Raw genomic sequence first — 11,541 nt, 5'->3', positions numbered from 1 at the left:
GAAATGTAGTGACAGGACAAGGGGTAATGGTTTTAAATTGGAAGAGGGGAGATAGATTAGATATTAGGAGGAAGTTCTTTACTGTGAGGGTGGTGAAGCACTGGAACAGGTTGCCCAGGGAAGTTGTGGATGCCCCATCCCTGGAAGTGTTTAAGACCAGGCTGGAGGGGCCTTTGAGCAACCTGCTCTAGTGGGAGGTGTCCCCGCCCATGGCAGGGGAGTTGGAACTCGATCTTTAAGGTCCCTTCCAACTCTAACCATTCCATGATTCTATGATTCCCACACACACTAACGAAGCTTCTTCCCAGCGCTGCTCGCAGAGGACCCTGTCTGAGGACAGAAGTGCCCTTGGGCTGGGGTTCTCAGGGGGTGTCAGTGCCTCAGTGGCTTTTCCTGGAGCTCCCAGCTCAAACCCCTCCCCGATATCACTGGGGGGGAGACACCTGCCCAGGCCCCCCACACCACAGCGTCTCCGAGAGCTCCTACAGGTGACAGACCCACACAGGAACTCATCTCGCCCAGATTATCGGGTATTTGCCATTCCCAACGCTACCCCCATCATTCCTCCACTAATGAGTCTCTTGTTTTCCCCGCTGCGTTGGGAGCAGCCACGTCTAGGCTGAATATTTTAAAGACTGCAGCGTGACTACAAATAGGGCAGGCTATTTCTGGAGCTACCGTCAATGAATCAAAAAAAACCAAACCGCAAACAGAACGTCAAGGTTTCACGAAGAGCCATCTTTAATATTCCTCCTCAAGGAATGCCGCAAGGGAGGCTGCATCCCACCGGGGCAGCGCTGCATCGTGTCCGGGGAGCTGGCACCAAAGAGGAGGGAACACACCATGTCAAAGGATTAAGTACAACCTCGGTAAAAAGAGACGTGAAAGATGCACCCGTTTAAAAAAAAAATGCTCCAATTATTAAAAGTGTCACCGATTAGAAGAAAAATACACATAACTACAATCAAACAAATTCTTGTACTTTACCCAAGAAAGGAAACAATTACTTTCATGGTTTACATCACGGATATTCCTTGATCCAGTGGTAGCTGTAGTTAATTAAACACACACTGGTAAGGAAGGGTAAACTCTTCAGATTCACTTTTATAATTAAGATACATGTAGAGATGTCCCAATATAGGTCCTTTCAATCAGAAAATACCTAAAAAAAAGCAGTAATGTGGCATTAGACACGGCAAACCCACCAACTTTAGTGACTGCATCCTCAAGCAAAGGATTTTTTATTACTATTGTTATAAAGCATTAACTCCTTTTTGATAAAAGGCAGGAGGAACTCTTTCTAATTTAGTGATTTGATCCCCGATTCCATCCATGCAGACCTCGGTGCAGGACTGGGGCCATAATTCCATGGAAGATTATTCACAGACCCGGAGTGGGAGAGAAGACGCTGGTTCACGGCAGCTCTGGAGCCTCTCAGCACGTTAATGTATTTACAAAAATGGGACACGGATCAAAGAAGTTTTACTTTTAATACAGCAGAGAATGATTTATACACCTCTTCCTCTCAGATCTCCTGAAAAGTCTTGCGCACACCGATACCTCTCCTGCCCGTTCTTCCTGACGTCATCGGCAAAACTCCTTATTTAAGGAGGTGGACTTCAGATCCAAAAAAACCCCGATCAGTCAAAGGTTTAAAGAAGATGGAAGGAACCAGCTGTATCAACCCTGCAAGCTGTCCTGACGCCACCCAGCGTTCCTCTGGGGTGAACAACAAGAACTGCTGGATGCTTGAGACACCCTGGTGCCAGAGGGAAATGTCCCCGGAGGAATCCTGCCCTGCTGGTGAAGGGAGTGTATTTTTGTCAACAGAAATCCTGTTGATGCTCAGGCTCCTGCTGACACGGCGGCGTTTGTCAGAGCTCCAGGACCTGCTCACCCCATCCCACTGCTTCCAGGAGCTGCTCCACTTGCCCAAGGCCAGCCTGTAGGGTGTAACTGTCCGTGCCGGGCTGTCACCCCCTCCAGATGTAGCTATACATAATAAAAGTGTTAAGATCAAATATAAGCGCCCTGTAGGTGAAGCCCTGCGCCATCAGAGCTCAACCATCTTAGGCAGAGGAAGAGCTGCTGGAGCAAACACAAGCTGGAACAGCTGGAAAGAGCTGCTCTAAGATCCATGGAAGATGTTTCTAAAAGCCTAGCTTTCGCAGTGTCAACACGTTATCACCTCCATTCCCCTGCCAGGAGCCATAACGTCTGTTTTTCTATTTTTCCTTAATGTGACAATAATTTTACTGTACGAATCACTAGGCCCAGACTCAGCAAACACAGCACAAGAAGTAGAATTTCATCTTAACCCTCTTTAAGATAGCTCAGGAAAACTGAAATCCTCCCCTAATTTGCACGCAGAGGAATTGCTTCCACTCAGATCTCTGTGACTCCTGATCCAAATAAGACACTTTTTCTCCATAGTAAGTATCTAAATGGAAGTGGGTGTTCTTCAGTTTCATCCACCCCTTCCCCTTTTTTTAAAAAAAATTTGAATTAACTTTGAACGTTGTAAAGCTGCTGGTGTAAAGGCAGCACTAACACGGCATAAGCAAGGCCCTGCCCTGACCAGATGGATGTGACAAGCTCCTCCAGGCTCCAAAACCAGTTTCTTCAAGAGCCCTCTATTCAAATTCCTGAGTAAATTCCATATTCGACTGCTAAAAAAAAAACCAAACCAAACCAACCCGCAAACCCCCTCCAAGCCCCCAAACACTCAGCATATTGCAGCAACTCAATCCTTTCACTGCAGGTTTTTGGTCTCAACACAATGCAGGAAATGGGCATGATCTTTGCTTTACAATACGGTTACTTATTCCAGCTTGTTTAAAATAAAACCCACCCCACCTCACCACTCTCTGTCCTGAACTTGGATATGACACAAACCCACTGGCAGGACAACTATCCTTAAGGAAGTGTCCAAAAGAATGCAGGACACTGTACAAAAGAGTAACACTGCCGCCTACTACAGGAAGCCACAAGGAGGTCACCACCTCCAAGGAAACACTTCTCTGGCTGAGAACAACATGCTTACATCAGTCACCTCTTGGTACAAATTGTGACCCCAGGGCCACACTGGTTTAGCATGGTCAGACACACGCTGCTGGGAGAAATGGTTCCTGATGGAGTGACAGCCAACAGAGAGTGACGGTGACAGCCGAGATGCCCACAATGCTGTCAAGCACCCTCACCCAGACGCTGCAGGACCAACCACAGATCTCAATGAGTATTTCTCACCTTCACGGCCATAAATTCTACCTAAAAAATTAGACACAGTCTGTAAATTAATGCCCAAATCTGAAAAGGCACAGAAGACAAAGGCTGAACACACGGGTCACCACATATCCCCCGCATCGCTTCATGCTCTGAAATCCAGAAGTCTCCAAATCAACACCGACAATTTTACTACAGACTCTGGAACAGCACCGTAACTGCTGGGATCACCCATGAATTCTTACTCTGTTCCTCGGTGTAGAACTGGACAGTATCACATGTTCCTACTACTGCTTGTAATTTTGGAAAATCAGGGCTAAACACCTCTGCGAACAGATACACTAGTTGGAGTGACCCCTCACCAGCACAAGACACAGCATCCCCCAATAAAACTGCAGTTGCTCAATCAAGGTTCTTTCTTTAATTGCACAGCGCGTTTCATGCTCGTGGGCTGTGCCTCTTTGCTTGGGTGCACTGGGGGAGACATTCCTTTTCAGGCTGGTGCCACACTTCTGTCACGAGCAGCTTGAGGCCAGGCGCGGGAGGAGGCTGAAGCACACGCAGGGAGATCCAGTACCTGCCACCCCCCCTTCTCCAGGGGACAAACGAGCCTGGGGAAGGAAGGAGGCAGCTCCAGGTGCACTGTTCCCTGCCGTAGCAGTCACCTGAATCCAGATACTCGAGAACGCAAAGAAAATGCAGCACAGAACAACAGGCATCACTTCTAACTCTGGGCTGGGACGTTCCACACATTGCTAAGACCCTTCGGGACCAGGCCAAGCCACGTCTGTCACACACGTGGCAGTATCTTCTATGCAGACATTCTGCACAAATTCTCGAGCTCCCTATGCAATTACAAGGCTCTTTCACGGCTACAAAAATAACCCCTTCATTATTTTGGAGGAAGCAGATGGACCTTTTTTTGTCCTTAGTGGCCATCAGTAAAAAATTACTAAAGGAAATGACTAAAGGATCAAATTGGCTACTGAACTGTGACAGAGAGAGAGTGTCCAACCGGCCATTTCCATGGCCTTCCTTGGCCACCACATGTCTCAAAAAAAAGGAAGCGACAGGAAAATACTCCATCGTACGAGGCAATTACAAGTCCATAGCACGTGCATTTCAACTAAATCGTTCTTTAGAGAAAGCAAGAAATGAGTAGAAATAGTCCTAGGGAGGGTCTATTTTTTGAAGAAAACCTCAATCAAGTATGAGAATAATTAAAATCTTCAGAAGGAAAACACGTGACACAAACCCAGTCACTGATGACACTTTTTAATTCGATACGGCCAGACTTTTTCAAAGTAAAACCCACGGGATAAGACAGAAGCAGAGGACAGGCAAGTCTCATATTTACAGTCATTCCAAAGTAATAGTGTAAAAGCTTAACTCAAATAGTGGTGACAGAAGCATGGAAACATACAAATAATAATTTTTTTTAGAACATTATTAGAGTTCTATTATATTATCTTCTTAACTATTAAAAGAAATCTGTTGCGTTTTTTACTGCCTGATTCTAATTCACCAACTTCTCCTCAAAATGACTTGTGATACAAAAAAAAAAAAAAGCCACTTTTTGTGTTTGTAAACAACAAAACCACTTGCTTTTGTTTTTCCAGACATTATTGAAGTGGCGCCGCAGAGTTAACAATAATGCTCTATTCTTTACCATTAAATTAAAAAAACAACAGTTGGGCAAAGGGGAAAAACCAGACCATGTCAGCATAATCATTCAGTTGGATTCTGGATGACAATCAGGAAGTAGTCTTTATCTGGAGAGAAAAAAAAAATACAAAAAATAAGTTATTCTTTCATTGCTGGTATTTGATCACAGCAACAGTAAATTACAACATTGTTTCCTATCTCACCGATACGCAGTGGGAACTACAGAGGCCTGACGTTTGTTCTCAATGAGCAAAACGGGCTTGACGCGTCAGATGGCTTATTTTGATGAGTCTCAGTGAGAAAAAAAGTCACAGAATCACAGAATGCTATGGGGCCAGAGGGGACCTCTGGAGGTCATCCAGTCCAACCCCCTGCCAGAGCAGGGTCACTCAGAGCAGGTCCCACAGGAACGTGTCCAGGTGGGTTTTGAATGTCTCCAGAGAAGGAGACTCCACCACCTCTGTGGGCAGCCTCTTCCAGGGCTCTGCCACCCTCACAGGAAAGAAGTTCCTCCTCATGTTTAGATGGAACTTCCTACGTTCAAGTTTGTGCCCGTTCCCTCTTGTCCTGTCACTGGGCGCCCCTGAAAAAAGACCGGCCCCATCCTCCTGACAGCCACCCTTTAAGTATTTATAGGCACTGATCCGATCCCCCCTCAGCCTTCTCTTCTCTAGACTAAAAAGACCCAAGTCCCTCAGCTTTTCCTCATCAGAGAGAAGCTCCAGGCCCCTCATCATCTTTGTAGCCCTTTGCTGTCCCCTGTCCTTCTTGAACTGGCAAGCCCAGAACTGCACGCGGTTTCTTGGTCTCAGCTTTAGAAACCGCATGCTCCCAAGCCAACTGAATTTAACTCCACTTCTGCCCAAGAAACAACAGCAAATGGCACGTGCGATGATGGAATCCAAACAGGCGGTGCAGGGCAGGGATTTCCCTGTCTCCCAGGCAGACTGCTGGGCTGCAGCAGCTGTAGTTCCTTTTTTCTGGAGTGATGCTTATTCCTCTCCTTTCATTCTTCAGTTGGAAAGCAGAGGCTGCCTGGGCACAAGCCCCCGAGCCCATCTGCCTTGACCAGCCCTGCGGAGCAGAGCACACCAACGGCAACCCTTCCTCTGCACCAGAATTCCCCCACGGAGCCCAGGCAAAGCTGAGTTCCTGCCATGTTAATGAACTGTTCTCATCTCCTCGCTTCCCGTTTCGTAATTTAATGAGACTGAGAAAACGTTTCCTGAAAAGAAGGTCGCTGCTGTTATATTCTGCCTCTCATGATTACAGCTACAATATGTTCTATTACTTTTCTCTGAACTGGAAAATCTATTAGGCTGTTTTGCTTTATCACTTCATCTACAGGGCTGAACTGAAATTGCTCTCAAAACATGCTCCCTTCCAACTCTTGTGGTTTTGTACCGAGAAACACAGAGCGTGAGAGGCTGCAACACGCCTCAAACGTTATTTAACACTTTCCACTTTGATCAACGTGAAATGAGGAAAGTGATTTCCCACATTCAAACATGAAAAAGCAAACTTGGGTCAAAGAAAAAAGCTTTCAACTCTGAAGAAAGCAAAACAGCTTCTTGGAAAAGATGAGATTATACAATACGAATAAAAGTGTCTGGCAGAACTTTTCTCTCAGAGAGTCAATCCCACGAGACAAGAATTCTGCTGGATTCCCCGATGGCTGCTTTCCACCCGCTCACTTTTACCTGGTGCAACCATGATTTCGTTTTTCTTGGAGCGGATCCGCAGGAAGGTGAGGTCGTTCTGGGGATCAATGTCTCGCACGGTGCTCCTGGCCTTCATGATGAAGCTGTGCATGAGGCCCGCGTACTGAATGGTGGTGGAGTTGTCCATAGTACTCTTGATGGGGATACCTGCAGGGAACAAGGGACAGTGACAAAACTCCACAACTAACTCCGCCTTGGGCATCACCAGATCCCGCTGGGCTGGTTACCTAACCCCAGCAGATGCTGTTGCTGCACCAGGGATTAGTAGCATTCTTTTTAAAGACTTAAAAGAAGAGCACGAACAGAAATAAGATGTGGAGAGGCTCAGACCCGGAACCACAGGTGTAGGCGAGAAGAACTGTTTACCTCTAGCACCATCAGTGCTTTACTTTCATTTTTCATTTGTTTGTTTATTTATGAGATTTATAAATAGAAATAATTAATAAAGAAAATAAATATCTGGGGGAAAGAGAGGAAATACCAATGTTTCGGTTTCATTCTCCTGCCCGGGGGCAGCTTCTCCTTTCAGAAAGGCTCCTGAACATCCCAGTGAAATGACACCCAGGTAAACCAGGCTGGGATCGGTGGGAGGGAGGACATCAGCTGCTGCATCACGCAGCGACAAAGCCAAGGCTCCAACGTTTAGCCATAAGAGCTGATGGAGTCCTGCGAGGTCCCCGGTTCAACTCCTGTGCACCAGCCCAAAGGGCAGACACACAGACACTCTTTGGCCACAGCTTTCCCACCCTCATACTTCTGCCACCCATTGGGTATGTTTTCCCACAAAAAGCCAGCCGAAATTCAGCTCGCGTGTCAGAACAGCCAGCTACCAAATACTGGCATGGCAGAAAAACTGCTGCAGGTCTGTGTTCAAACGAGCAAAGCATCAGTCTGGAGAGCACAATCCATCACTCACTATCATGAATAAGCAGCGAGCAGGAACACACACTGCACACAAGTACGCAATGATCTCCTCTTCAATATATTCATATACAGCCACTATCTGTCATCTTCTCTAAGGATTATTTCTAGGAAATGTTCAATTCAAATTGATAATCACACAATTTTAAGAAGTTGGGCTGCTCACAATGTGTTCAGAGGGCTCTGAACAAGTCTGCTCTGTTGGACCCTCCAATAACTCCAGAGAGGGACAAGGAGCTTATGGGTCTCAGGAGCCCACAAGCAGGAGACAGCTGAGAAGCTTCGTGAGTCTGCCAAGACAGCAGCGTCCCAGACACACACAGCAGCAAGGTTTGAGATGTCACGAGAGCTTTTAGTGCTACTGATACAGGCTTTGACAGAACACAGTCTCAAACACTGGCAAAACTCAAATATTTCTAAGCTTTTGTAATTTATTTTATTTAATTTATTTCCTAAAATAATAAAGCGAGCTTGCAGAAAAGGGAGTCCAATTTTCTCTTGTAGCCTAATTGTCTAACTGCTTTGGGTACAGAAAAGCCTTTGCTAAAGACAGACTCTAATCTAAATGCAAGTAGTACAATTAGGGATCCTTAAAGCACGTGTTTAGAACAAGTTATATCTCATAAAAACCAAGACTGACACAGCACCTTCAGAATTAACGACAATGATTCCTTGCACTCCTTTTTGGCTCTGAATACGCTTCAGTGTTTCTTCCACCTCAGCCTGCAAACAGAGAAAGCAGAGGTCAATACAAGATTACAGCTGCTATTTGCCTCCCCCCAAAGCTTTGTAATAGCGTGTATGAAAACAAAGCTGCACAAAGATGATTCAAACAGATACTGCCTACACTGTTCCATACAGCAAAGTCTCTGTATTACTTGGTACTACCTTTTCTGCACGATTTTTTCAGTTGTTTTCCATCTGTCTTCACTCTTCGCTTATCTGTGATTACAAGTTGTGGAAATTTGGACTACTCCCCTCTCATCTTTCCCTCTCCCAACCCTCCCGCATCAGCTCCTCGCTGTAGGCTTGCAAGAGAAGACTGCTTAGTCAGACTGCTACAATTTAGGTGTCAAGAAAAAATCACGTATGAAAAATATACATGGAATTTATGAAAAAAAAAAAAAAAAGATATATTCTGGATGCAAGACTCCCGTCCCTTTTATCAAATGAATTACAAATAAGAAAAGCAAAGGGAAAAAGAATGAATAAATGTTATTTATTTATAATCACGATTCATGCTGGGATAGCTCCGCGATTATAACCACAGAAACCGTATCATTTACAGCTTGCAAAAGCAAAAAAAAAGAAGAAAACTAAAGGTCAAGGCAGTAGCCCCTTTGGCTTCTCTGTAAAAATCACCATCAAATCAACTTCAGAAGAGCTTTCCAACCCTTCTGCACAACTTCCATTGCTACAAGACATTAATCAAAATTTAACTACGGGTTTGTTCTAACAGGGTCATAAAACAGCACCTGAGCTGTTTTCCACAACTGGGTAAATATTTGGCATTTCTTATTCCCATTAAAGGAAACAGAGACACGCAGCATCTTCCAGACCCTGCACTTCAGAGTCCCACAGAAACGATCTAGGAGGGAAGACGTGAATCGCCTGAACTCAGGAAAGGTGAGACCCGTACGGGGCATGTGGCCAAGGCAACGTGCATGGTCTTGGGCATCGTGAATAACCCCCTCTCCATTTCCACCCCACAGCAAATGAGCACAGCCACGCTGTAAGCCCTGTTCCTGGGGAAAAGGGCTTGTCCTGACCAAACACCATGGCCTCAGCCTTGGAACTACCAGCAGACTTTCTGCTGAGTGCTGCCAGCGTAAGCAGCTTGCAGTAACACGAAGAGATGGTACCACCTCAGTTTGTCTTTATGAAGCCGAGTTTTTCTGCCTTATCCAGAATAGAAAAATTCAATCTTCTCAACAAAGCTCTTGATTATTTCTGAACGCTGGACTGTTTTCAAATGGAAGACACTGGAAGTGAAACGAAGAACAAACTACAGAGTGTACAAATGCTGGCAGAAATATGGTGGCACACTTAAGTCTGAAATGATTTCCTGACTTTGTACTAGCAGTATTTCAGCCCTGAGTCGTTAAACACTTTCTTCACTGGACCTCAACAAGCCCATTTGGACGCAAAGAAGCATCTATACAGAACAATACCAATTTTTAATTTCTTCTAACAACAAACAGACACTCTAACTCACAGGGCAGGGTGATCTGCTCTAACAGCTCACTACTGTTGACATGGGAAGTTCTTGTCCCTCCTGTTCTTACTCCCTCACACACACACACACACAGAGCTGCACACACACTCTGGTGCTTGTCCAACAGCTCCCTGAGCCAGTTCGACTCACCAGACCAGCAAAAATATTACTGAGAAAAAGTTATGTATTTAATTCATGAAGCAAACAGAAACTATCTAAATACAGGGCTGCATAACTACAAGAGACAGTATATGGGGAAGGACAGATGCACTCTGAAAAGAATAAATACTCCTCATCACCAGTTTGCTCTGTGTAACCTTTGCTGTATATACAATATATATATATCCCTTTATCTTCCTGGTTTCATCTAGAAAGGTTCAACTCCTAGGTTTGCCTCACAAGCATGTCTTATTAGACCATTTCAATTTTCCATGTACAACTTAGGTCAGTATTTATTTCTTTAGATTTTTTTCCACATATTTAGATCCCTAATGTCACGAATGTGCGCTAGCCAAGAATACACTTGAACAGGGAGCAAGCTCCAATCCACTAACAAGGAAATAAACAGACTCCAGGTTCCACAGAACGCTAAACAGCCATTTGTCTTAGAGCTGCTTTTCCCCTGACTGCTTTCAGCTGCAGGAATTGTAACCCGGCAGCAGCAAGAAACACAAACGCTCTCCTCCTTCGGCCGCCGTCACCCGGCCTGTTCCAGCACCGGACAGAACTAACGGAGGGTTTGTGGCAACGAGACGCTTCCCAGGGCCGCGATTCGGGGCAAAAGCCCCCGACCCGCGCTGCCGGCCTCGGCCCTCCCGGTGAAACCCCTCCGTCACCAAGCAGGGGTCTCCGGAGCGGGCCGCTGGCGTGTGAAACACCGGCAGGACCCCAGAGACGGGAAAGCCGGCGGCCCCTCAGCCCTCGGGCCGCTCCCCTCCGCCTCGTCCAGCGCCTGCTGAGGGCCGGGCACTGGCGGCAGCGCCCACACGGGCGTTCCCAGGGCCGCAGACCCCACCGAGGGCCGGGCGAAGGGCGGCACAGCCCGCTCCCCATCGACACAGGCCTGGCCCCGGCCCCGGCCCCGGCCCCAGCCCCGGCCCCGGCGCCGCCTCACCCACCATCTCGAGCCGCCGTCTCTCCGCCCCGTCACGGACCCGCGCGCATGCGCCGCCCGCTCGGCCAATCAGCGGGCAGGAAGGGCGGTGCGGTGCACGCCCTGACCCGGAAGCGCTTGTCCCAGGGCGGGGACGGGGCATCGCCCCCATCGCCTCAGGGCCTGCCCCGGCTGGTGCTCTCGGGACCCGCCGCTCATCCCGTGCGGACCCCTACAGCTCCGACCCCTCACGTAACCGTAACGGGGCGGGGAGGGTGGCCCTGGGTGAGACCATGCCCCGCTGACACACCCCTAAACCGGCCGGGCCGGGGACAGCTCCCAGAACCCCCCGCTGCGGGTCCGGGGACTCCTGTCAGACCGGTAAAGGAGCAGAAAGGTGACCTCGTGAACTATTTTCATATTTTTTTTTTAAGTATTTGACATCACTGGCCCTTCAGACCCGGCGGGGCTACTTCCTGCTCGGAGAGAACAGAAGGTTCCTCCAGCAAACCCTGTCACTCCTGTGGAGGCCATGGGTTGGGAGCAGACATGGGATAGGGCACCCTCAGAGACCAGGGACAAATCCTCCTTTAGGGGCCAAGAGATAGAGCTATTTTCACTTCTGGTGGATGTTTATAACCTCTGTAACCAAATTAAACCCCCATCTCTCCCATCAGCCCAGCAGTAAGTTTGAAAGCTCGGCT

General features: G+C 47.3%; 1 protein-coding gene across 1 annotated transcript; it reads right to left on the bottom strand.

Annotated features, from left to right (window-relative positions):
- Positions 1-4,478: 4,478 nt before the first annotated feature.
- DYNLRB1 (dynein light chain roadblock-type 1) lies at positions 4,479-10,904 on the bottom strand. Its single transcript, XM_074157299.1, has 4 exons — positions 10,863-10,904; positions 8,177-8,252; positions 6,588-6,755; positions 4,479-4,994 (listed from the first exon to the last, which is right to left on the bottom strand). Exons 1-4 carry the CDS (start codon positions 10,863-10,865, stop codon positions 4,951-4,953), a joined length of 291 nt encoding a protein of 96 aa, XP_074013400.1. The 5' UTR covers positions 10,866-10,904; the 3' UTR covers positions 4,479-4,950.
- Between the last annotated feature and the right edge of the window lie 637 nt (positions 10,905-11,541).

Source organism: Numenius arquata, chromosome 12 (genome assembly GCF_964106895.1).
Source record: "Numenius arquata chromosome 12, bNumArq3.hap1.1, whole genome shotgun sequence".
In the NCBI taxonomy this organism is placed as follows: domain Eukaryota; kingdom Metazoa; phylum Chordata; class Aves; order Charadriiformes; family Scolopacidae; genus Numenius; species Numenius arquata.
The sequence above is the reverse complement of the archived record's forward strand: the minus strand, read 5'-3'. Positions and strand labels throughout refer to the sequence as shown.

Coding starts and splice junctions, on each gene's coding strand:
- DYNLRB1 (XM_074157299.1), bottom strand. Junction 6,756..8,176: donor CATTGTCGTTAATTCTGAAG/GTGCTGTGTCAG, acceptor TGTTCCCTGCAG/GTATCCCCATCAAGAGTACT. Junction 4,995..6,587: donor CGAAATCATGGTTGCACCAG/GTAAAAGTGAGC, acceptor TTTTCTCTCCAG/ATAAAGACTACTTCCTGATT.